General features: G+C 52.5%; 1 protein-coding gene across 2 annotated transcripts; it reads left to right on the top strand.

Annotated features, from left to right (window-relative positions):
• The first annotated feature begins 1427 nt into the window (after positions 1–1427).
• On the top strand, positions 1428–26111 carry F8 (coagulation factor VIII). Of its 2 annotated transcripts, none has more exons than XM_082289219.1 (27): positions 1428–1549; positions 1951–2127; positions 5731–5855; positions 6156–6278; positions 6762–6974; positions 7523–7594; positions 8019–8126; positions 10006–10227; positions 10503–10737; positions 11142–11316; positions 12247–12340; positions 13009–13220; positions 13515–13665; positions 13811–14020; positions 15226–17902; positions 18205–18370; positions 19184–19390; positions 20026–20254; positions 20352–20534; positions 20732–20848; positions 22065–22136; positions 22433–22518; positions 22990–23145; positions 23931–24075; positions 24929–25077; positions 25348–25524; positions 25746–26111. In XM_082289219.1, exons 2-27 carry the CDS (start codon positions 1976–1978, stop codon positions 25899–25901), a joined length of 6612 nt encoding a protein of 2203 aa, XP_082145345.1. In that variant the 5' UTR covers positions 1428–1549; positions 1951–1975; the 3' UTR covers positions 25902–26111. The 2 variants fall into 2 exon arrangements, with proteins under 2 accessions (XP_082145345.1, XP_082145344.1); XM_082289218.1 differs by lacking the exon at positions 1428–1549 and adding an exon at positions 1643–1825.
• Positions 26112–26602: the final 491 nt, after the last annotated feature.

The raw sequence follows: 26602 nt of genomic DNA, 5'->3' as shown, positions 1-26602 counted from the left end.
AGAGCTGCACGGGGCTGCAGCCCCTCTTTGCTCCATCACTGCTGGGATGCAGTAGCTTGGAAGTGCTGATGAAAGGGGCCCTGCCCAGTCCTCCAGATCTGCGCCGTGTGGCACAGCTCTTGTCCTGGTGCTGGGAAGGGAGAGTGCCCTCTGCATGGCTGCTGCTTCTGAGATAGCATTCCTGAGAAGCTGTCAAGAATCACTCATTCTTTCTCACACACACACAAAAAGTTTCAGAAGAGATTAGACATGGTTCAAATGATTCTGAGTAATTTTTATCTGCTCCGGTCCGTTATTGTTCTGGGAACTGCACAATTCAGGGAAACAACCAGCACTTTCTGTGCGCATGTGGGTCCTTGGCCCTGGCAAAATATGTTTCTCTGGGAGTCTCCATGGCAGGAGCCTGTCGTGGCTTTCCCATCGCATTTGCACAGGAGGACAGTGCCCTTGGGGATGGGCAGATGAGCTCCAGGCAGGACTGGACTTGATGATCTCAAAGGTCTTTTCCAACCTAGTTCATTCTGTGTGATTCTGTGATTCTGTCTCACACCACCAGGAGATTCCTGGGTGGGATGACTAGAATAAAGTCACACCCATGCTGCAGGGGACACTGGTGCCTGAAGCACAGCCCAGATCTCCTGTATCTCTCCCAGAAAACTCTCTTCCCTCCAGTATTGAGTACTCTTCTGCTTCACTGCAGCAGGGCAGGATGCAAAGCACCCTGAGGCATCCCCAAATGTGACGCACCACTTGCTTTGCCCCAAAATACTTGCTGGAAAAAGTGAGGTGAGTTGTTGCTCACAAAGAAAAGAGCCCCAGGCTAGTCATGGAGCCAACTGTGGGTGCACAAGCTGGAGAAAATGTTTTTCACTCAGTCTTTGCCTCCCCAGGAGCAAGGTAGGTGGTGTGGGGGAATCACTTTCTGCCCTCTGCTGAGGATTCGTGTCACAGACCCCCAAAAGTCCATCCCTCCACCATCTCCACTGCCTCCCTCTGTTTCCCAGTCACCAAGACCTGTCACAAGGATGCTTTTGCACACACTGGGACTGTCACCAAAGGGGTCACTGCTCCCGTTGCACTCTTGCTGCCCTGTAACATAATTTATGGGACATTTCCCCACCTCACTCATCCAGTGGATGCTGGGACCATGCAGGGCGTTCTTCCTCATCTTCCTGCCTTCATGAGCCAAGGGAGAACCACGTGGCAATGTGTGTGCCTGAGCACACGTGTGTGCATTGATGGGGGGAGGGGGATTTCACGGGCTTTTAAAAAGAGATACTGAAAATTGGTGAGTAAAACAAAAAAAAATTGCAAAAATGTTTCAGTGCATCTTTTCTGAGCTGTACTGCAGGACCCTGGAAGAGGAGCAGCTGGTGGGAAGGGGACTCCAGGGATCATCCCAACCCACTCCCTCCCATGTGGCTTGAGGCAAGGTTGTGTGGCCAAGTCATCACTGTTTGGGGTGCAGGCATCCTGGGGACGGATAACCTCACATGTATATATCTGCATCCTTGGCAACCCGCTCTCCTTCTCAGAGGTGACACAGAAGGTGAGACCAGACAAAGACCACACCTAAATTCTGCTGCCTCTGCAACCCTCCCTTTCCTCATCTTGCTCCCAGACAGGAGCCAGGACACTGAGCCAGCTGGGTCCTGCAGCGGAACTTACTGCGGTGCTTGCCCTCCCTTTCCTTTTGTTTTTTCCTCTCCTCCTGCCACTGCCAGAGGAAGAGCAGGAGAGTCCATCGTTCACACGCTGCTCTTTGCACAGACCTGCTCAAGCAATTCCTCTCCTGATACCTTTGAGAAACTCTGCAGCGCTCTCAGTGAGTCTGTGGGTGCTGACTTTAAATCATCATCTCCGGTGGATTACAACAGCTGGATGAGAAGATAAAGGCTTTTCTTTCCTCTTTCCCTTCTCATTCCTTCCTTTTCACTTTTCCACCTGAAGTCAGAGCTGCTCACAGCCAGGAGGCATGGTGCTGGTGGGAGCCCTGTTCAGCCTCCTGCTCTTCTGCCTGGTTGAGGAGGGCATCAGCAAAGTGAGAAGATACTACATCGCTGCAGTGGAAACCGCCTGGGACTACACACACAGCGACCTGCTGTCCGTGCTGCAAGCCCCTGCAGGGTAAAGCTCTTCTTATTGCAATTCTAGAACCATGCCCTGGGTGTTCTCCCACCGGAGCATGTGGCACTGTGAGCTTGGCTCCAGGCAGGCAGGTACATGGGGGCAACCGGGCAAGGTGGGTGCCCTGAGCTGCTGGTACAGCTGGGAAGGGGTGGTGTGATGGGGAGTCACAGGGATTACAACCCCTGATGAGAGACAGGTGGAATTGAGAGAGAGATGCATACCTGCTCTGCACCACTGTTCTGCACTGTTTTACCTTAATGCCACTTGCCTATGACCCTTTAAAGTCTGTGCTAGGAGCCATGATTTTCCAGCCTGTGTTTTCTCTTCTGCTCTGCATCCTGGGGGCTTTGGGGAAATATGAGGGGGGATGAGCACCTGTGACCCCCTGGGCACTGCAGAGGAAAGTTGGCTGTGCCCCTTGACATAATTCAGAGCAGCAAAGGCTTTCCACTGTGTCTGCCCCTGGTAAAATCCACTTTTAGTTATTGATATCTTTGTGTACATTACATTGCCGGAGCTGAAATTTTTCCTTAAGGAAATGAAAATAATTTGTAGTGTTTGGGCAAAGAATGGTGTTCATGCACAGTGACAAAAAGGAGGAAGGCATGGTGGTTTTGCCCGTGTACTTTGGAGTAGGAAGGCAAAATGGGAGTTGCATTGCTCAGGCATCAGGTTGGTGTTGCCCGAAGACACAGCTGGCTTGGATGTGCATGGTCGTGAATGTTCTGAGGTTGGCATGGAGAGTGGAGCTGGATGGCTGCAGCCCCTGTGGATCAAGACGTGCCCATTCCCTCTGCCCTGTTTCCATATCCCCTTCCCCAGACTTTCTGCTGAGGCAATATCAGCCCATGACCCCATCTCAGCCTCACAGTGGCTTGAGCAGCAGGGAGCTGTGGTCAGACCCTGGAAGTCAGGCTCTAGGGATGACCCAGGTCAGCCTGACTAGCTGCTGTAGTCACCGTATCTCAGTTATGTTGGGTTTTCCTCTTTTGGTTACTTCAGTAGGAAAATTGCATCCAGCACCCCCATTTTACTAATCCCCCCTGTCCTACTTTCACTGATGTTGCCCTCAGATCCATTAGGCTACAGTAGAGATGATGACTTCACTCACTGTTAATTCAACCCTGTGGCTTTCCATTTCAGCACTGGTTTTATGGGCACTATTTCTGACCCTGGAGTGACTCAGGGACCTGACTGTGCCTGGGGATGAGCGGGGCATTGGCAGGCAGTGTGAGGTCACTTGTCCTTCTCTAAAATGGGGGAAGACAACGTTGGCTTTCTCAGAGGGACTGGTGTGCTCCAGCCTGGAGAGGCAGAGAACTCCTGGGCAGCGCAGCTCCTGGAGAAGCTGTGATGAGTACCAGGGCTTGCTTGTCCTGGCTGTTCCCAGCTGAATGATGATGCCTTTCCCATGGCCCTGCAACTTCAGCCCAGTTCCGTGCAACAGAGGAAGGCACAGGAAAACAGCCAGGCTTGGGAGAAGGAGCCAGGAAAGCATGGCAGGCAGAGCTGCCCCTGGAGCTGGGTTGTCTCTGACCTATGTGTGTGTGGTGCCTTCTGCTTCACACATTCTCCTTCAGGGTACCAGCATCTCATGGCAGCTCCCAAAGGTGCATCTCCAGGCAGGATCTCCAAACCCCTTGTACGTATCCAGGGGTTTCTCTGGCATGTTTGTAGAAAGCTCTGTCAAATTAATGGGCTACAACACACCGGATCAGAGCTGCTCACACCTTCCCCATGATTTCAGTTTCTCTTCCTTCCAAACACAGCCCCACCAGAAGGGTCAGAGCCAGGACCAGCACATCCTGCAATGGCCCCAGGGATCTCAGCTCTGACTTGGGGCTAGTGGACACGTAGCAGCAGCCCATGTCTGAGTGCTTTGGCAGTGCAGGATGTCTCGCAGCTCCAAGAGATGAACAGATAGTGTGGCTAACAATGCTGATCCAAGGTGCCAGAAACTTATCGGCCTGCCTCAGCTTCAGTTGCCCTGGGGGAAGGAAGTTCACGGGGACCCCAAGTACAGAGGACTGGCCAGAAGCACTTTCATCAGACATCCCTGGGCTGAACACCGCCTTCTTGTCTCCTGTGGGCTCTGCTCTGCTAGCACTGGGACCCGGCACTGAGCTCTGTTGTCACTAAGTCCCCTCCTGGCCATGCCCCTGCATGCCAGCAAAATCCCCCTGGCTCCAGAGGATTTCTGCCTTGTTTACTTCAGAATTAGCAGGACCAGATACTCATATCTAAGGGCTGCATTCTCAAATCTGGGCTTTCTGTGAGCTAGAGATTAAGGCACAGCTTGCTGATAGTGGACAGCCGAGTGCCAGCAGCCCTGCAGCTCATCTACCTCCCAGTGTGGGGACACCCTGGAGAGCAAAGCTGGGGCTCACCCCACTGCCAGGAATGACAGTGGTTCATTGGGCAAAGTCAGCTGAATGCAGTGGCACTGCTCACCGGGGCCATGTCTGCTGGGAGCTTCCTGCCAGCCTGGACGTGGGGTTATGGCTGTGGTGGGAGAGACAGGAGCTGGGTACCTGTGGGGTTTTCATGGGCTCCCATCCTGCTCTGCCCCCGAGGAGAGTGGACCTTGCTCTCCCCACAGCATCCTCCAGCTGCAGGTGGCTTCCAGCCAGTGTTGTGGGGGTGAGTGTGCATTGCTTTTCCCAAATTTGAGTCACTCTGTCTCCTTCCTCTTCCACTTGAGGAAGAGTTGCAAAGAGAAACGCTGCTCGAATGAAGGCTTAGTCAGAGCAGGAGAGCAACCTTCCCTGCTTCTTAAGTGGAAGAAAATACCACCTGGCTTTTGCTCCAAACAAAACAAGGCTGGAAACAGTCTGTCTGGTTACTGGAAATGGTCTTAGTCCTGGGGCTGACAAGTCAGCCTCTAAAATCCTTGAAGAAAATCATCCCTGTGTTATCCTGATAAATGTGCTGGATTCCTTCTTGGAAAATGAATTTGTTAAGCTTCTTACAGATAGAAAGTGGCCAGCAGAGACAAGTGGGGTGTGAAATACATTCAAGGCTCCTTTATCTTCCTGCTGTGAAGTGTAAATCCCATTTTGGGCAGAAAAGAAACAAATGTGGGGCCATTGCTCAGACACAAAGCAAACTGCCACGACCTGCCAGCAGCCCTACAGTCTCTTTCCTGGGGGGAGCTGGGGAGGGTTACACATGATGTGATGTGTTTGCCACACCTGAAGGTGCTGGGGTTGGGGTGGCTGCAGGGCAGAGCTCACCATGGCACTGCCAGTGCTCTGTGTCTCTGCTGCCAGGGGAACATGAAGCTGGACAAGGCATGAGGCAGGAGACTGACAGCAATGCCTGCTGCTGTGCCCTGTCCCAGCTGCAGCTGGGTATGGCCTTGTGTCTTCTTCCACCATGACTAACACCACAACACTAATCATGCCCTGTTGTCATCTGTATGCTGAGCAAAACATTCCCACTCATACCTGGGAGCTGTCAGGAAATCCAAAGGACACAGCAGGGTGAGCAATCCCTGGGGCTCCAGGAAGCAAGCTGGTGGGAAGGGGAGGAAGAGGATGGTTGTTGCCTGTGCATGGATGGGTCTGTGCAATCAGCCTTGGCTTTTCCTTCCTCCTGCAGCATTTCGGGGCATGCACGCCCACGTCCCCCCCCAGCTGGTGTCCCTCCCCGGTACAGGAAAGCTGTTTTCGTGGAGTACCCTGATGGCTCATTCATACAGCCCAAGCTCAAGCCAGCGTGGATGGGTAAGAAGCACCTTCCGTGTGGGGAGCTCTAGAAATCCTCGACAAGACATCAAACTCCTCCTGTGTTGGGTGCTGGCTGCTCTTCAGCCAGGAGCAGGAAAGCACCTGGGTGGATCCCGGCATGGCAGAGCTCCTGGGGAGGCAGAGAGCCTTGCTGGAGCTGATGCAGTTGATGCTGCCGTGCTGCATGAGGGACAGCCACAAACTGTGCAGGAGGAAAGTCAGGACCCTTTGGGGCTCCTGGCAGGGTGTGAGCTACCTGACCCCAGCTGCCTGACCTTGTTGTCTTATCCCCTTCAGGTCTTCTGGGCCCCACCATCCGAGCAGAAGTCTATGACACAGTGGTCATCACATTCAAAAACCTGGCCTCCCGCCCGTACAGCCTCCATGCTGTCGGGGTGTCCTACTGGAAGGCGTCAGAAGGTGAGTTGGGCAACTCAGGTGCTGCAAGTCCTTGTGTAGCACCTCCTGCTCTGCCACCTGCCTGCCAGGTGTGTGTCCCTCCCTCACCCTGCTATTCATGTCCCTCTGCAAGGACAGATGGTCACAGAGATGGCCTAGCCTGGGGGAGCAACATGACTGTGCCCAGCTCAGAAATGAGCTGAGCAAACAGCGCAGAGCAAATCTGTATCTGTTACAGAGGTGATACACAGGTTAAACCTAAGGTTGGATACTTAGGGCAAGGAAGAATCTTCTGTCCAGCCTCAGGGCAGGTGGTGGGTGCACAGCCCAACAAGTGAGTCTGGGACAGCTCTGCTACTGCCCTGAGACCTGTCACTGCCTGTGGGACTCGCTCCCCTGGGATGGAGAGGGGCTGTGTTCTGGGTTGGAGGAAGGCGCGTTTCTGTACCCACAGTGTGCTGGGGATGAACCTTTAGTGACATCTGGCCATTTCTTTGGTTTTAGGAGCAGGGTATGAGGATGAGACCAGCCAGTCAGAGAAGGAGGGGGACAGGGTGGATCCTGGGAAGACACATACATATGTCTGGGAAATCCAGGAAAACCAGGGCCCGACGGATGACGATGCAGAGTGCCTGACCCACTCCTACTCCTCCAACACCAACAGTGTGAAGGACATCAACTCTGGTTTGATTGGAGCCCTGCTCGTGTGCCGACCTGGTAAGGACAGCACAGGGTGGGGACAGACAACATGCAACCATTAATTGAAAAGCAGAATAATCACAGATGCCTTCCTGAGGCTGAGCATGGCAGTGGAGTTAGTAAGCTGTGCTCAATGGAAGTGCTCCTGGGGTTCAGTCCTGAAATCCTGATGGCACAAGGTACAAGGAGGTGTGACTGGGGCAAGTTTGGTCATCCCTGGCTGAGACATATCCTGGAGGTAGTTGTCCAGACCCCCCTATAGTCACTGGAAATGACTGAGCACTGTCTGCAGGCTCCAGTGACTCACCAGGAGTAATTTCTCCACTGAGTGAAGTCTAAGGGAAGGCAGTACAAACTGACCTTTTGATGCCTTCTGGGGGCAGCTGCCTCTCAGCCGTGGACTTTTGGGGACTGCAAGGTTGGAAGCAGGGCTGTTGCAATTGTGAGACGTGACAAAAGCAAACCACAGCCTGGCCTTGGTTTATCAGTTCTTGAAGAGCACAAAGGGAATTCTCTGGGTGGTGCTTGCTGACCTTCAAAGAAATCCATCTTATTGCATCTTGCAGGGACCCTGGCAAGTGATGGGAATGAGGGCCCGCAGAAAGAGTTTGTGCTGCTCTTCGCAGTGTTTGATGAAGGTAATTACTGACTGACAGGTGTCAGCCCCTGTGTTCAGCCTGGTCCAGGATGTTTGCTTTGGCCATGGTGTGAGCACAGCTGCTCAGCACCCACACCCCCTCCCAAGGATTTGAGCTATGTACAGCCTCTACATCCAATGTGCTCCTGGTGCAGTACTGCCCCTCCTTCTCTTCCCCAGGTTCAGGGAGCTTGCAGCCCCTCCAGCTCTGCCATTCCATGCCGTGGCCTTGTTCCCATCACACAGGCTGAAGAGGGGAGTCATTCCCTGTCATGTGTGGTGGTCACCCCCACGCCTATGCAGAGCCATGGGCAGGTGTGCCCTGGATTTCCACAGGCACCACACATCCAACCTCCCTGGGAAGGTTTACTCTTGCTTTGAAATGCTCTCAAGTGAAAGCTGACTGCTCCCTCCTCTGTCCACAGGAAAAAGCTGGTACTCTGAGCAGGGTTCCCCAGCAGCTGCTCAGCCCCAGGCTCACAACAGGACAGAGCTGCACACCATCAATGGCTACATCAATGGCTCACTGCCTGGTGAGTCCTGGTGGGACAGGGACAGGGATGGGGGGTATGGGAGCTGCTAGGGGTGGAGCCAGGTCTGTAAACTCGTGAAGGGATGTGAGAAAAGAGATCAAGAGGAGTTTCCAGGTGATGGAACTGTTAGGCTGTGTTCACCCCTGAGGGACTACTACATCTCAGCTCATTGATCTGCCTTGCCCATTTACAGCAGGGCAGGATCTGTTTCCAGCTCTCTGTGTTGCCAAGTGCAGCTGGGTTCATTGGAGGTCTCCAGGAATAGTGCTGGTAGCAGAATTTTTTCTTTCGTAGCCCTGTGAACAAGGCTGGAGGTAGCATTTACCTCTCACTAAAACACCTTTATAGGATTTTGGGAATAGAACCATGGAATCATTTAAGTTGGAAAAGACCCCTAAGATCATCAAGTCCAGCTGTAAACTTAACACTGCCAAGTCTACCACTAAGCCATGTCCCTGAGTGTCACATATACAAGTGTTTTGAGTACCTGGGGAGCCTGTTCCAGTGTTTGACAGCCCTTTCAGCAAAGAAATTTTTCCCAATATCTGACATAAACTTCCCTGGTGCAATTTGAGGCTGTTTCCTCTTGTTTCTACAGCACTGTTGCTACTTCCTCCCTTGCTGCTTGGGAGAAGAGACTGACCCCCCACTTCATTACAGCCTCCTTCCATGTAGTTCTAGAGTGATAAGGTCTTCTCTCAGACTTCTCTTCTTCAGAAGGGCAAAAGAAAAGGCTGTGTTTGGTCTCAGCAAACACAAAAGTTGCTATTTTCTGGTGTTCTCTTGGGAAAAGATCCAGAGCTGCCCAAGAGTGAGGAATCTCCAAGGCAAACTGGGAAGCACTGTCAGGAGAGTCATTACCACCAGCAGGTTTGGTGAACCACATCCTAAAACCTCCCACTTGTGTCTGGCCAGTCTCCAGTGAAAGGCAAAAGCAGAACTCCCCTAAATTCCCTGTCCTGATGGGTTCATAGAGCTTAAGAACTGAGGAAACCTCATGGTCAACCACTGTGTCTGCACAGTGGGTTTTCCCTGGAGAAGTTATCCACCTCCACTCAGCATCTCCCTCCCTAGATGCAGGACCTGGCCTGAGAGGTGTCTGATGGAGAGCTGAAAATGGAGAGCTGAGGGCCTCAGGATGGAACCTCCACCCAGTTTCCTCCCAGGCCCCTGGGATCTGTTCCAGTCACCTCTGCACTCAGTGCCAAAAACAAGCGCTTGATTCTGTATTTTACTTTGTTTGTCTTCAGCTTCCAGGAACTTGTTATTCACTTCCCTGCTAGATTACAGAGCCCTTCAGCACATATCAGTTTCTCCTCAGGAAAATATTTTTACAATGCAGTCAAGTGCTTTCCCATTTCCTAAGCACACTGAGCTCTTCGAGTGTTTCTGAGGAAGGAATTTTCTCCAGCACTCAAATAATCCTGGTGACCCCTCTCTGCCCTTTGTGGTATTTCAGCTACTGCTGAGGACGTGCTGGAACTCTGCTCCAGATTCAATGTTTTAGTATCAGGCTTTCCAGTGTTGTGATCAGACAGATGATTCTCCTTTTTTCAGTGCCCAGTTTCTCTATTTACAGAGTCAAGGAGCACATCTCTCTCTTTTGCCACTGCGTCCCACTGGGAGCTCCTACCAGCAACCCTCCCAAAGTCCCCCAAGTCTGTAAATCTAGTCTTGTCTCAGGGGGATGATGTGACCTGTGCCTCTGTTTTGCTCAGACAGTCCACATTCATGTGTGATTTCTCCAGCTTGAAGCCAGCATCTTGTGGGGCATGGGACTCTACCAGCATGTGTCAGACTCTGAGTCTATGGCACCAAGAGTGGGGACATGGGTTGGACACAGTGCTGACTCCTGGGTGCTTTCCTTGTCTCCTGGCAGGTCTCACACTCTGCCTCAAGAAGCAGGTCCACTGGCATGTGATTGGGTTGGGCTCTGGGCCAGAAGTCCACTCCATCTTCTTTGAAGGCCACACATTCCTGGTGAGAAGCCACCGTCTCAGCAGCCTAGAAATCTCCCCTGCCACATATCTCACAGCCCAGACCATGCCAGGAACAGCTGGCTGGTTTCGGATGTTCTGCCAGATACCGTCCCATCAGCAAGGTAACCTTATTCTCCAAGAGCTCGGGGGAAAAGCAGTTCAGGGGATGGCCTGGGCTCAGGGTTCTGTGCAGTGCTGCAGCTCCAAGGCCCCTCCTGCTCCCTAGTGTTGCATCCACCTGCAGTCTGGCCCATACCAGAGGGCATGGGTTGATCCATGTTGGCCCATTTGATGGGAACAGTAGTGGAGAATATTTCTCCCAGGCAGGGCCTGGGGGAGTGCCTGCCTGTACTGGCTCATCAATGTGACTCTTTCTGCCTGGCTTGTCTGAACCCAGCTGGCATGGAGGCCTTTGTGAAGGTGGAGGAGTGTCCTGAGCAACGCCTGCTGAAGATGGGGAAGCTGTCAAACGAGCCAGAGGACATGGATTACCCTGAGGAAGATGAGGAAACTTACCACGTGATCCAAGTGCGCTCTTTTGCCAAAGACAGGCCTGTGACCTGGACTTACTACATTGCAGCTGAGGAAATGGACTGGGACTATGCGCCTGTGAAGCCAGTGTCTCTGGACAGGTGAGAGTGGGCACAAGTGCTCATGACCTGCTCCTCAAGGCAGCCCTGCCAGCTCTTCCCCTTTTCCCCAGAAACTGATTTTCATTCCGCACAGCCTGGACAGTTTTGTTCTTCCTTATTAAGACTGACAGTATGGATGCAGGACAAGGATGGTCTTGGGGAGGCCATGGGAAGGCAGGACCCGGCTTTGCTCCATTTTACCAAATGCCCTGCAGAGACATTTGTCTGCAGGGCATCTGTCTCTCTGTCACCAAGGCCTCTGGAATCCGTCCCTTCTGAGCAGACAACAACTCCTGCTGACGTTCTCAGCCATCAGCCAGGTCCTTGGATGATGGAAGGTCTTGCTCTGTTTCTCACAGTGTCCTGCATGTGGCCATTTGCTCTTTCTCTGCCTTTGTCTGCAGAAACATGACAAGGCTGTACCTGGAGCCTGGCCCGCAGCGGATTGGTTCAAAGTATAAGAAAGTGGTGTTTGTGGAATATGAGGATGCAGCCTTCAAGAAGCGCAAGGTGTCCAACCAACAGGACAAGGGAATCCTGGGGCCTGTCATCAAGGGGGAGGTTGGAGATCAGTTTAAGGTAAGAGAAATGTCTCTTTCCAGTGTAAGGGGCAAGTTCATAGCTTGGTGCGGTTCCTACTAACAGCTCTTGGTTTGTGGCTAAGGTCTGACAGAAGTCATTGAGGTGCCCTCTCATGTTTGGCAATGTCCAAAGTTCACCAGAAAGGCAGATGTTACTGGCAGCTTAAGGTAAATACTCTCAGTGAGATGCACAGGATATGGCCCAGTCCCTCTGATTTGACTTCATTGCAGGTGTCTTAGGAACTGTGTGAGTTAATACATGACACATGACATCCAGCACCTTCCTCTGAGGCAGGGGTGTCCTGTCATCCTCTGCTCGTCTCCATCTGTTCGCTGTTACCTCACAGCACTGGGGACTTTCGCTTTTGTCTCCTGAAGTGCCTCTCCTGACCACTTGACTTCTTTGCAGCTGGGAGGAATGGGATGGTTTCCAGCAGCTTCACGTTTCTGCTCCCTCCCTGGGCTTCCCTGTGCAGCTGTGGGCATGTGACAGAGCTATTTAGAGAAATAAAGGAAGGGCTTCATGCAGTGAAGTGGGGAGCACTTTAAAACTCTTGACTGCTGTGCATACTTAATGTCCTGGTCCTCTGAGGCCTGGATTGATGGACCTCTTCTGACTCATATGTAAAGTAAGACTAAAGACAGCAACTTTCTCTTTAATAAATCTGATATTTTCATGCCCTCCTTAAAACAGACACCTCCCAGATTAATGGACAGTAGAGACTCATCACAGAGAAGTTGTAGTTTTTGTATTGTGACTTTGTGGTCCCAGACATATCTACGTCCCTCCTGTTGATCAGTGGCAGGTAGCCAACCCCAGGGCACTGCTGTCCAGTGTTTCCTTTTCTGCAAGGACACTGAGAGCAGCTTCAAGGGTTTACAGTGATCAGAAAGCACCAAACATTCTTGCTGCCTGTCCTCATTTCAGATTGTGTTCAGGAATCTGGCCAGACGACCCTACAACATCTACCCTCATGGCCTCACCAGCGTCAGGCCCTACCATGCCATGAGACCCTCAAAAGGTAAGGTAGGCTATGAGAACTTGGGATATCACCTGGCCACTGCCTTTTTCTAGGCCAGGAGAGTTTTCTGCAGCTTGTGGTAAGACCGGTTGTCCAATCATGCAAGCACCTATGCTCTGCAGTTCCAGGTATTATGATGATTCCATTTTCATGTTCCCATTGGTGCCATATAACCCTGTCTTTAGGGAAGGCCCCAGTCATGACTGGGAGAAGGGGCATTCACAACCAGGGAGCTGGGACCATGTTAGTTGGTCCATCCTGGAGGCCTCTGCTTTCTGATGAGGCAGGAACCATCCTGGTGATCCTGCCTGTGTTTGCAGTTTATTTACAGCCCTCATTCCCTGGGCTCCCTCTGGCCTGCATTCATGTGAGGGTTCATCATTATTTAGACACTCCCTCTTGCAGATTTGTAGGTTTTGCTCTGGGGTTGTTTTTTTTCCCCAGATTTCTTCCCCAGAACTGCTTTCACCCCTTGTTATTGTACTCCCTGGACCATGACTTGTGCAAGGCTGTCCCACATCCCACCAGGATCCTGGCATGGGCATGGGTGGTTCCCTCTGCAGCTTGTGTGGTCAGGAAACCTTTCTGAGCTCTTTTAAAAAGTGGGATCATCCCTTGTGGGAAGAGCCCAGATATAACTGGTCTGCTCTTGGGTTGTGTGTTGCCAGAGAAAGATGTGAAGGATATTCCTATCCCCCCTGGGCAGTCATTCACCTACAGCTGGATTCTCACCACTGAGGATGGCCCCACACAGGCAGATCCTCGCTGCCTCACCCGTTTCTACTACAGCTCCATCGATCCAGTCCGAGACACAGCCTCAGGCCTGATTGGGCCCCTCCTCATCTGCTCCAAGAAGTCCATGGATCAGAGGGGAAATCAGGTGGGTCTTTGCTGCCTCAGCTTCTAGGCTGAAAGGCTGGAGTAACTGTGGTGAGTGAAATATTTAGGTAAAACCAAGTTTGTCTGTCCTGTTTTCTTCAAACCTACCAGCAGTCCTAATGCCTCTGCCTTCCCCACCTGCCCTTGCATGCTCTCTTTTCCCCAAATCTGCACCTTAACTCCTGTGAAATAGCAGTAACCTTCTCCATGCACCCAGACTGAGACCTGACTGCTACCCTGGGTACCAGGGGTGCTCTGATCAGACCAGGAATCATTTCTTCCCTCTCTTTTCCAGATAATGTCAGACAACATGAAGTTGGTGCTGTTTTCGGTCTTTGATGAGAACCACAGCTGGTACCTGGAGGAGAACATCAAGAGGTTCTGCTCTGATGCAGCCCATGTGGATACCCAGGACCCCCAGTTTTATGCCTCCAATGTGATGCACAGTGAGTACTCAGCCAGGGGCTCCCTGCAAAGCCCCAGCAGACACAGGCTCATCCCTGCCCCAGGGAAGGAGCAGGGGATATGCAGCAGCTCAGCAGCCATGGGGAGAATTTGGTCTTGAAATGTTTCACCCCTGCCCTCTTCCAGCTATTAATGGCTTTGTATTTGACAACCTCCAAACAAAACTCTGCCTGAACGACGTTGTGTACTGGTATGTCCTGAGTGTTGGGGCCCAAACAGATTTCCTCTCCATCTTCTTCTCTGGAAACACCTTCAAGCGCAACATGGTCTTTGAGGACGTGCTCACTCTTTTCCCATTTTCTGGAGAAACAGTCATCATGAGTTTGGAAAAGCCAGGTTAGTAACATGGGCTATTCTGTAAACCATGGTCTTGGCAGCCCAGCAGAGATCAGTGAGCACCTCCAGCCAGTTCTCTGGTGCCCAATTCCTTTTGACAGCTCTGAGAGCAAAGGGATGCACAGCCTGCTGGAACAGCAAAGTGAGAAGCAGTGGTTACATCTTTCAAAGCTTAAATCGAATAAATTGAATTACTGTATTTTACTTCATTAGTAGGGTGTGTTAAGGTCACACATGCTGCCAAACCAGTAAGCTGGCTGCAGTAACATGAGCCTGGTGGACATTTGCAATCTTGGCTCCAAGCTCGGAGGTCAAGGGGAGTGGCAGTGCTGTCCCTGATGTGGGTTCAGCTGCTGGTCATGCCATTTATATCCAGACTTTTGCAAGGACAGAAACCGCAGCCAGAGAGAAGTCCTAGAAAAGATTTGCTTCAGAGTTCAGTTATATTTCCTCCCACTCAGCACTTTTTCCATAAAAAAAGCAGTGCTGTCAAACCATTTCCTCACTCATAGAGGAGACACAGGATTTACCCTGTGGTTGTGATATAATGGTCATGAGCACTGCACCCTGAGCCAGGCTGTCAGCGTTTCTAGACATCCCAGGAAGCTTTCTACAACCCAGCCAAGCCTCACATCCGTTTGAGCTTGGATTCCTGCCTGCTGCTCAGAGCAGCAGCTCAGCCGGCAGCAGGTGGCAGCTCCCTCCAGCAGCAGAGCCCAGAAATCACACATCTCACCCTCGCTGCTGGGAGCAAACACACTGGCTGGGGATGTGAGAGGCAGCCTTTCCTTTCTTTCTCCTTCAGTGGGAGAGATGTGGTGACTGTCTTTGGGAGAGAGGTGTGTTTGACAGCACCAGGATGTCTTTGGAGGTGGCTTATGGTGATTGCTGCTGCTGGAGGCTCTGTGGGTTCTCACTGCATTAACTGCTCTCACCAAGCCATACTTGGGGCCTCACAGGTGTGTGTAGCAGCTTCCTCTGCCAGGAAACACCAGCCCTGTTGATGGTGCATGCCAGGCTCTGATGTTGTCAACAACACTGTGGGTCTGGCTGTAAGACACTCTAGGGACTATGAAAGCATGGAATCACTACCATGAACCACAAAATATAGGTTGCATTAGCAAGGGAGCACCATGGGAATGACATCTCTTCCAATTTCCCACTGAAGTGGGCTCATGGTGTCCTTTTGCCCTCTCTTGAGACAGGTGTCTGGATGCTGGGGTGCCTAAATCCTGATTTCAGAGACCGAGGGATGCATGCCAAGTTCACAGTCTTGAAGTGCCAGTATGAGCAATACCCTGATGGGGAAGATTATGTGTATTCTGATGGGGAGGAGGTTGCCTTTGAATTCCAACCCAGGGGCTTCTCTAAAAGAAAGAGGTCGTGTGTGAATGAGCAACTGAACAACATCACCTCTTCCAGAAACGAGACAGAGAAGACAAGATTGTGCCTGACAGAACATGGGGCTGTCCTGAACAACAGCAGGATTTCTGATCCCTCTTCCAATGGCGCATCAACATTTTTAGGAAAAATACCAAATCCACATGATATTTCCATGTCTTCTCTGCCAGAGACAAACGATGAGCCAGTGTCCTATGAGTCCTTCCTGGAAGACGAAGAATTATCAAAAATCATCAGCCAGGATGAAGGGTTTGGAGCAATCCCACATGGAGAACACCTGGAGAGTGTCCATGGTACTGTGAGCTCAGAAGATGATCAGCAATGGCTGCACCAAACCCCGGCAGCTCCAGGAGATTCTCTGGCAGGAATGAAAGTGACAAAAATCCCAGAGGTGCAGGGGCCAGTGAAAGGAATGACAGTCCACTCTGGTGGTAGGATAGAGAACCTGGAAGCAGAGCCTCAAAAGACAACTATTCATGCAACAAGCTTGTGGGACTCCATTGCTTATGCTGCTGGCAAAGCCCCTCTTCAGGAGAACAGGAGCTCAATTCACCAGAATGATCTGGAGCACAGCCTGGTGCTTCAAGATGTGTCTTCACAGGATAATGAGGACACGTTGCTAAAAGGGGCTGATAAAATATCCTTTAACCTGTATGAGTCAGAGGGGAAAATCAGTACAGCACCTTCTTTAAGTATTGATCACAACTCTTCCTCCACATTGAACAATCCTTCTGCATCTCCAGATGAGACAGAAGGTAATAGGACTTCTCATGCTGTGGTTCACAGTCACGCCATAGAGAGCAATTATTCATCAAATGACCTAGATGCTAGGCTGGAAACAAGGCCTCACAAAGTGGTTTCACAAGGCTTTTACAAAACTTTTGAAGAGCAAAATGTTTCTTTGTCAGACAAACCTGTACAAGGAGAAATCTTCATAGATGAGAATAACTCCTTGCCTGCAAAAAGTGGCACAGAACAAGCCACTGGACTTGCCAAAGGCACCAGCCTTCTAGACAGCACCTTTGCAGACACCAATGACCTTGAGCCATCCAGCTACATAATGACAGAAGAGAGGGATGAAGTAATCTTGAAAGAAGTGTTTCAGGATGCTAAGGAATTAGCAGAGCTGGACAGTATTGCCTTTTCTGAATTGAATGTTGTGACCAATGACACCAGGCCATTCCCAAATGGTTTCTTAAAGAGCTCTGAGCAGTTCCCGAGACACAGAGTTACAGCCAGAAGCCTGAGTGGCCCTGACTGGAAACGTAAAGAAGCCAGGTCACTGGAGAGCAGAGGTTTGGATCTTCCTAACACCAGCAGCAGGAAGCCCCTCTCTGATGGTAAGACAGCAGAGCAGGACCTGGCCAGCCAGCCCCTTGAGACAGCAGTGAATAAGGAAGCCCCAAAGGCGTGTAGACCTCATTCCCCTTTTTGCATCACTCGCTTCAAAAAGAGGTCCTTGGTATCAAGCAACACCTTGCCTGAAGTGATGGTGGCCCTGCAAAGCCTGGAAGAAAAATCCAACATGGTTGAGAGGAGGCTGCACCCAGGCAGGGATGCTGTACAGGCTGATGAGATGTATCCTGAGGGGAGGCTGAGCACAGACAGGGGTGTACAGGGCAGCAGTGAGGAAGCTCAGCGCAGCACACGCTCCCTCCCCACACAGGGAGCACTGGGGACAAGACCAGCAGCAGCAGCAGCGAGCAGCTCGGAAAGGCAGGTCACTGCTGGGGCTGCAGACCTGGCCTCAAACTGGGACCCAGTCTCCCTGGGGGCTGTGGTGAACACCAGGGGCTTGCAGAGCCCAGCTTTGGCCGAGCTGCAGCCAGGCAGAGCTGTGGTGTGGGGGGCTCCTGGGAGCGAGCAAGCTCTGGGGAGAAGCCAGATGGAGGAGGAGACGAACGCTGTGGAGCAGCTGGGTCGGTTCAGTCCTGAGCCTCAGCAGCCCAAGGCCAATGCCACAGAGGACTATGTGCTTGGGAGAATGTCTGCACAAAGCCCAGAAGAAATGCCTCTGAAATCCACCATCAGAGAGAACTGTTCACTGTCTCCAAGTCCCCCTCACAACAACAACAGCACTGAAAAACCATCACAGTATGTGCAAGATACTCCTCATGGATGTCAGGTGCTCGGCAGGGAAGATGTCCTCAGAGAAACAGGGAAGAGAGAGGGCCAGGGCCTAGGAGAGCCCAAAGAGGATGGGAAAAGGAACAGCACATCTGGGGAGAGGAGCCACATTCAAGGACACAGGGAGGAACAGGCCCTGAACAACGGGACACATTCCAGCCCCTCAAAGACTGCCAACCCAGACTATGATGAGTACAGTGACACAGAGCAGACCATGGAGGATTTTGACATCTATGGGGAAGAGGAGCACGACCCGCGCTCCTTCCAGGGGGAGATACGGCAATACTTCATTGCAGCAGTGGAGGTGATGTGGGAATATGGGGACCAGAGACCCCAGCACTTCCTAAAAGCAACGTAAGTGTGATTGTCCTGCATGTATTCCTCCTGCACTGCACAGCATGGCATGATGTACAAGATGGCATGTCCTGGCAGGCAGGATCACGGTTCTGTGCTGGTACAACCCAGCTGAGCAGCCCAGGGGAAGGATGCTCCCAGCTTCTCCCCTCTACCCTGGTGGGGTTTGAACCTCCAGAAACTTTGAGCTTCCTTGCAAGTGCGTCAGGGATCCTCTGGCTCTGTATCCCCTTGTCCTGTAACAACCCTGCCATGGCTGCTCTCACTATGGGACACTTACCTAACTGGCATCCCCCCCCCAGGGACCCCCAAAGAAGCAGGAGGAAGCATTCCTGGCAGTACCGCAAGGTGGTTTTCCGAGAGTACTTGGATGATTCTTTCACGCAGCCGGTGCAGCGGAGAGAGCTGGATGAACACCTGGGCATCCTCGGGCCCTACATCAGGGCAGAAGTTCAAGATGTCATCATGGTGAGTAGAAAGCTCCCATTTAATGTAAAACCATAAATCCCCCCGTTGTTGTTGGAGTTCAGCCAGAGGGAGTGCTGAGGTGGGCTGCAGGCTCTGCAGTGCCCATGGGTTAACCCTCAGGGCTTGGGGGCAGGAGCTACCCTGTTGGCATGTGAATGGCACCAGACTGGGAGGCAGAGCCACCATTCAGAGGGACCTCAGTGGCTGGAGGAATAGGCCAGCAGGAACCTCAGAGTGTTCAGATGCAAAGCCCTGGACCTGAGACAGACCCAACCCCTGCAACAGCATGGCCTGATCAGCTCCTGGGCTCCATGGGGAGTCTTTTGGGTCAAGGGATTGCAAAAAGGCTAGTGAGCTAAGCAGGGCTCAGTACAGCTCTTTTAGGTGCTCTGTATGAGGGCAGGCTTCAGCTTTCCACACCACCAAAGGTCCTTCAACACCCACCTGAGAAGAACGTGAAAGGCTCAGGACTTGTGTCCCTGGAGAAGTTGCCCAGTTTTCACAGAAATCTTCGCCAGGATGGATTGAGCACCTTTGGGCTCCAGAGGCAGTAGTGTAACTGACCTTGCTTCTACTGAGCAGGAAAAGGGCCTCATCCTGCTGACATGAACCCAGGATGTGCTTTCCACCAGAGATTGCACTGCACAGCCACAGCTTGTGGTTCAGCAGGGGTTGGCCACTGCAGGGAGACCAGCTGGAGGTCTGGGAACCAGGGACATCCTTCCCACCAGCTGGCTGGACCCACCACCAGGGTCCAGAGCACTGTCAGCATCGCTCCCTTCCACATTCCACTTTGCTTTCCCTCTCGGGCAGGTGACGTTCAAGAACCTGGCCTCACGACCCTTCTCCTTCCACTCCACACTGACAGCCTACGAGGAGATACAGGGCACAACGCCGCAGGGCGGGGCGGTGCCTCCCGGTGGCCACCGCAAATACTCCTGGAAAGTCCTGCCCCAGATGGCACCCACCATGCAGGAGTTCGACTGCAAGGCCTGGGCTTATTTCTCCAACGTGGACCTGGTAGGTGGGAGCCTCCATGGGGCATCCCAGGAAGGAGAGGTGGGCAGCATGCCTGGGTCCTGGCTGTGAGGTCAAGGAATTTCCTGTGGTGTTGTGCTGAAAGCAGCCTGGGGCTGTGTAGATTCTCAGGTGTCTAATACAATGATGAACACATCCCTTCCCTTCCCTTCCCTTCCCTTCCCTTCCCTTCCCTTCCCTTCCCTTCCCTTCCCTTCCCTTCCCTTCCCTTCCCTTCCCTTCCCTTCCCTTCCCTTTCCCCCCACTTCCCCCAGTTGTTCCAGCTTATGACACTTGCAGGAAATCAGCATTTTGTGGTTCCTTACCCCTCTGCCCAATCTGGCTGGATTTGGCCCCTGGGTCCAATGCAGTAGGGACTGTCAGACAGTCAGACAGACAGACACCACGTCTCTTGAAAGCACATGCAAACACTTGCTGCTCAGCCTTTCCTAGCTCAGGGCAGAGTGGGGATGCCCCAATGAACCCAACATGTCCTTCCCTCCCTGCACGTGGCCCAGAGTGGAAGCCAGGCCAGGGACGCACATGGGTTCACCGCTTTTCTCTCTGCTGGGCCTCTTGCCGGCGTCAGCGCTGCCTCCTGCTCGGAGGCAAACCCTTATTTCCTGGCTCCCTGGCAGGAGAAGGACCTGCACTCAGGCCTCATTGGGCCACTGATCATCTGCAACCATGGGGTGCTGAGCTACATTTCCAGGAGGCAGCTGGCTGTGCAGGAGTTCTCCCTGCTCTTCACCATCTTTGACGAGACCAAAAGCTGGTACTTCCCGGAGAACGTGAAGAGGAACTGCCGCCTTCCCTGCCAGATCCAGCAGGACAACCCTGACTTTAAGAGAAACCATTCGTTCCATGGTGAGGACCCTTGCCCTTGCCCTTTCCATCCCACAACCTATACCAGGATGGAAATACCCCAGAGCCTCGAGCTCCTCCTGACACCTGCCTTTCCCAGCCATCAACGGCTATGTGAGTGACACCCTGCCCGGGCTGGTGATGGCCCAGCAGCAACGGGTCCGATGGCACCTCCTGAACATGGGCAGCACTGAGGACATCCACTCTGTCCACTTCCATGGGCAGCTGTTCAACGTCCGGACTAGCCAGGAGTATCGCATGGGAGTCTACAACCTTTATCCTGGTGAGATGCAGCGCAGGCACTGTGCACCCCCTCTGCCAGGGCTTCATGTTTGTGCCCTTAGGAAGTTCCTGTGGAGGAATACCACAGAGGGGAGTGGATCTGGAATATTCTGTGCCTGTGGTTGCACAGCACTTGGCACAGTGGCATCCCATTACAGGCAGTAACTCCTCTCTGCTCTGCCCTCTGTTCCTGGCCAGGTGTCTTCGGGACAGTGGAGATGTGGCCCTCACACGCTGGGATCTGGAGGGTGGAGTGCAAAGTGGGAGAGCACCAGCAGGCTGGGATGAGTGCCCTCTTCCTCGTGTATGACCTGAGTGAGTGATCTCTTTGTGCCCTGACACACCTGGGCCACAGCCACAACCAGCGTGTATTTGAGCTTCCTCCCCCAGATCTCTCAGCATTTCTCTTGGGGTGACCCAAATGGGATCTTTTGGGTTTTCACTCTGAATGAAGGTCACTACTCCAGCCCTTGCCACCCTGCACAGCCCAGAAGAGAATACAGAGTCAGGGACACAGCTGGGGTGAAGGCTGGGAGACCAGCTTCATTGGCCTGCAAATATTTACTCCAAGAGCTCTTGTTTTCCAAATCTGAGGGTCCCTGGACCTTCCATAAAATGCACTTACCCAAGCAAGTGCATGCATGGGCTGGTCCCTGCCCATGCTGTCAGTAAGGTACAGTGCCCAGCTGCCTAGCCATATGTCAGGAGGTAAACTGAGGCACAGAGCGATGACAGGAGGCAGTGAGTGATGCTGCCTGACTACAGGTTGGTCTGATAGAAATAGCTCCAAGAGCAACTGCAAAATCCACAGTAAACCTCTGTTTCCACCCCAGAACGTTTCTAACTGACCATGAGTAAACATTGGGGAAGTGGAATGGGAGAGCAGTATTTTATCACACTGTGACAGTCTCTCTCCTGTTTCTAAAAGAATATTAAATGTCAGCCAGAAAACATTGCCGTAAGTTAAATATCTGCTTGAGATTTCAAATTTGCATTTTCCCCAGGAGCATTTGACACACAGTGGAGATGCCAAGGTGTGACAAGTCGCTAATAATAATGGTTATTATAAGAGACAAACATCCCTGTGCTCTCAGAAGAGAGACAAAGAGAGACAGGGGTGTCAGGTAGACTTTCCTTTAGCAATGTGATATTTGTTTTCAAAAGATGCTGGCCAGCAACAAAAAGGCCCAGGAGCAAGATATGGGTATAAGAAGGAGACACTTGTCAGCACTGCTGGGACATTAGGACATGGGAATGAGAGGTCATGGACTCAGGGAAAGGAGTTTGGCAAGAGGCTGCTGTGTCTGATGCTGGAAACTCTCTGCTTTTGACATGGGGGGTGGAAGCAAGGACTTCCAGCACCCCTAAAATTCAGGGATGGATGTGGAAGCCTCTGAAACCCATCCCTTGGTGTGAGAGAAACAAGCCTGGAGGCTTGAAAACCTCCCTGAGCCTGAAGGCTGCTACCCAGCCTAGACTTTTGTTATCTAACCAACTCTCCCTGTTTTTTGCCCTCCCCTGTTCCCTGCAGACTGCCGGAATGCCCTGGGTATGGCTTCAGGCAGCATTGCAGACTCTCAGATCACAGCCTCCGGGCAGTATGGTGAGTAGCTGGAGGGCAGGTGGGGTCGGGGCAGCTTCAGCCAGCGAAACTCATGTGTTTGCCTGCCCCAAGTTCTGCTGCACTGGGCCTCTGGTAGAGTCCTTCATCCATGCCCCTGTCAGCATCCTACTCAGGACCTGGAGCCTCCCCACATGGCTGGCCCACCGTGCCAGTGCTCTGCCACCCTGTGTGTGACTTCTAAACCCCAGGGTGATCCTCAGGCCCAGTCCTGTGGATCCACCTTAGGCAGCACCAAGGGCCAGCAGCACCCTCGTGTCTGTGCTTTCTCCTTGCAGGGCAGTGGGCTCCTTATCTGGCCAGGCTGGACAACAGTGGCTCCATCAATGCTTGGAGCACTGACCGCAGCAACGCCTGGATCCAGGTAAGAGGGGCCTTGTGTCTGGAGGCACCACTGGGGGCATTGCAAGGTCATGCTCGTGCAGAAGGGCTCATGGATGGGCAGTGCTTCCCCACCACATCTGCTGTTTCCCTCTTCCCTCTGAGAGGGGAGCACTAAGATCCTAATGGCAGCTGCTCTGGTCAGGCTGCTGCTGGCCTGACCCCCATACCCATCCTCAGTGCAGCAGAAGAATCACTTGATGGTCCAGCTGCAGCACTGCATTGTGCAAAAATCTCCCAAAGACCAAGGAAGCAGAGGTCACCTCTCCAACAGCTTTCCCCTGCCCTCTCCCAGCTGTTGCCTGACTTGCACTCTTATGAACAACTGTTTTAATTACTTTCATAACCAGTGCTCAATTATGTCACGAGGAAGTGAGTTCACGAGTTCACAGGGCATTTCCTGAGCATGGCTTGGGTTTTCCATCAGAAGTGAATTCCTGGCTTTCATCCTCAGGTGGATCTTTTGCATCCCACGATTATTCATGGCATAAAAACCCAAGGGGCCCGACAAAAGTTCTCCAGCTTCTACATCTCCCAGTTTGTTGTGTTCTACAGCCTTGATGGGCGAAGGTGGAAGACATACAAGGGAAATGCCACGAGCACCCAGATGGTAAGGTGAAGGGTCTTGAGGAGAGTGCCCTCCCAGAAGGGGGTGTCCTGGGGTGATGAGGGCTGGGGAGCTCTGTACACAAGGCAGAGATCTCCTGAGCCCCTGGGATTAGGGCAGGAACAGAGACCATTCAGTGCCCAGTGACTGAATCACAGATCTGCAAGGGACTTGCTGTCTGTGTCCATCTGTCTCATTTTGAATTGTCTCAGCTACCTCTTTCCACCATCCCAGGTGGCTGTGAGAGCCACCTCTTAATGTTATGTTGCATTTTACTTAGAGCTAGGCATAAGATTTTACCTGTACATCTTTTTTGACCCCAAAGGCAAATTTGCCTTTCTAAAAATAATGTGCAGACGCAGATGATTTGGAGAATCTATAGTCACTAGAAAAAACCCACAACCTAAATATGCATAAGCTGATCAATCCACTGGGAGAACAGTATCCAGAAAAGCCTCCATTGTACCAGCTGTGGCTACAACTTTTCCCAGGTTCAAATGTTTGAGGACTGACTTTTGTTTCCTTCTTTTTCTCACCCTTGTTTGGCGAAAATATAAAACCAAGTTAATTTGCACAGACACTAAGTTTCTTTTTCTCTTTCTCAGTGGCCCACTCACACTTCTTTGGCCTGAATCACATCTCAAATCATTCTCCTGAGCTGCCATTTTTGTAAGGATAGTGATAAGATACAGAAGTGCCAGACAGGAACATTTTCTCCCCAGTAATCCTTGTCCTGTCTATCTCTCTTTCCACTGGTACAACAATTCTTTCCCTCCTTTTTCCTGCAGCTGTTTTTTGGGAATGTGGATGCAACTGGGGTGAAAGAAAACCGGTTCAACCCCCCGATAGTAGCCCGGTACCTCCGCGTCCACCCCACCCACTACAACATCCGGCCAACGCTGCGCATGGAGCTCCTCGGCTGCGACCTCAACAGTGCGTCCCACCCACAGATACCGAGCACCCAAACTGGGCTCTGATCTGCTGGGGTGCTAAGTGCCAGCTCCATGCGTGCCAGGACTCCCAGGCACTTTCGGAGAGGGAAGGAGGGAGTTGGAGATGGCACTGAGGTGTTGAGGGAGCAAAGCTGGAAAGTCTCATTGTGGTCTTAGAGATAACAGTACCAGAGGGAGAGCCTGGGGTCAGCTCTCCCCATCACTTTTTTACTGAAGCACAGGAAACTTCCAGCAGCAGCTAAGATGATAAATGGGGAGCTGCTGCCTCAGCCTGTGGGAGCAGGGAACAAGCAGAGACAGATGCCATTGGCTTTTACTCTGGTTTTGCCAGTTGAAGGTGAGATGGCTCTGATCAACAGTGCAACCTGAGGAAATGGTACCCTGGGATCCTTTCTCTGGCTTTGCACACCTGCTCTGCAGCAGCTGAAAGCAGCAGTGGATGTGCTGTCAGCCCATGCCCCAAACCTGCCAGCTGGCTCTGAAGCTGCTGTGCACAGGCACACCTGATCATACATATGCAGGGTGTCTCCCTGCCAGGTATTCTTGTCCTTTCCCTGGAGACAAGTTCTTCTGATGTCTCCTTACAACATAAATTCTTCACATTCCTCTTAGATAAAATCTCGAGGGGGAAAAGAAGGTGGGAATAGTTTGGCCAGAGCCATGCTGCACACAGGGGCCCCAAGCAGTACAGGGACCATGACACTGCAGCAAGGGACAGGAGAACCTGTAACCAGGGAAAAGGCATCGAGGGCAGCTGGAGCAGTGAGCAGGCAGAAGGCATCTCCATGATGGGTCTGTTCTACCCCATGACAAGCATTGCTCCTCTCTTCCAGGCTGCTCCATGCCCTTAGGAATGGAGAACAGGAGGATTCCTGACCAGCACATCTCTGCATCCTCCTACAGTGCCAACATCTTCTCCAGCTGGACACCCGCCCTGGCCCGCCTGAACCTTCAGGGCAGGACCAATGCCTGGAGGCCAAAGGTAGCCAAAGGTGCAAGGAGATACCAGGCAGGCAGCTGGGATCCAAGCAGGGATGTCCTGGTCAGGGCTATGTGGGAAGCGTGTGCAGCCACAGGCACTGTGCGAGCTGCCCACCCACTGCCACACTGCTTTAGCACCCAGCAGCTCCCACCAGATGCCTGGTAGGGCAGGTGAAGCACAGGGAAGTGCAGGGCCAGCTTGGCTTCAGCTGCAGTGAGTGTGTCTTTCTCATTGCTGCTGGAGGGTTGAAGGCACTCTGTCCTTCCCCAGAGCAACAGCCCCAGAGAGTGGCTGCAGGTGGACTTCGAAGTAACCAAGAAGGTGACTGCAATCATAACCCAAGGTGCCAAAGCTCTCTTCACCCAGATGTTTGTGAAGGAGTTTGCTGTGTCCATCAGCCAGGATGGCGTGCGCTGGAGCCCGGTCCTGCAAAATGGCAAGGAGAAGGTAGGCAGAGCTGCTCCATGGCCAGAGCCCACGGCCACCCCCAGGGCAGCAAGCACAGCCCTTGGCAGCAAACATGTTCACAGGATTTCTTTCCAAGAGCAGTGAGCCAGGCTGTGCTTTTTCCTTCCTTAAAGCATTCCAAGGGGTGTTTGTCTGGGTTGATCCTGTCCTCACTGTGCCAGCAGAGGAAAGCGCATCCCTGGTTTCTCTCTCCTCTCCAGATTTTCAAGGCAAACCAAGACCATCAGAGCACAGTGACGAATACCCTGGAGTCCCCTCTCTTTGCCCGCTTTGTGAGGATACACCCCCGCCAGTGGCACAACCACATTGCCCTGCGAATAGAGTTCCTTGGCTGCGACACTCAGCAGGAGTACTGATGGCTGCAGGGCCAGGAAGACGCAGTGCCAGCCCAAGGACTCACATCCCACTGGGCACTGAACCCTCCCCAAGGCAGGAGCCATCCCTCCAGGGGCCTGGCTGCGCCTGCTGCTGGGGAAGAGAAGGGCTGCAGAGCTTCGCAGTGGCTGGGTTGTTATCTGCCTTTTCCTGTCTCTCATCTACCAGATGCTGTATACTCAGATGTAATGATGAAGAATTAAACAGTAATTTTCCAGTATCTCTCTGCACTTTCTCTTCTGCTCTAGCCTTGGAGTCCCCAGGGGCCCAGCCAGCATTACCAGCAGCTAGTAATTAATTAGCCCCAGAGCTTCTCAGCCTGGTTTTGCACAAGTTCCTGCTGCCATGGGCACAGTCCTGGAGGAGGAAGAGCAAAGATAAGGATGGAGGGTGGAGGCCCTGCTCCAGGCCCCAGTGTCCATTTCACAATCGGTGGGGATTGGAGGCTGGAGGGAGGCGACTCTTGCTCAACCTGACTCAGCACTGGGTTTTGGTCCTGCGTTTCCCTTCGTCTCCTTTCCACGGTGCTGCTGCTGCTGTGGCTGCGTGACATCACCCTGCTTGCTGTTGCTGCATTGAGCAAGCCCTCCTTGTTCTCCACAGGAGGAGTTCTGTGGGTGCCTGTGGCTCCCAGGGACCCTGGTGGGACATTGACTGGTGGATGAGCTGCCACCTTGACATA

The sequence above is a fragment of the Coloeus monedula genome, assembly GCF_965178545.1.
Source record: "Coloeus monedula genome assembly, chromosome: 12".
Lineage (NCBI taxonomy): Eukaryota > Metazoa > Chordata > Aves > Passeriformes > Corvidae > Coloeus > Coloeus monedula.
The sequence above is the reverse complement of the archived record's forward strand: the minus strand, read 5'-3'. Positions and strand labels throughout refer to the sequence as shown.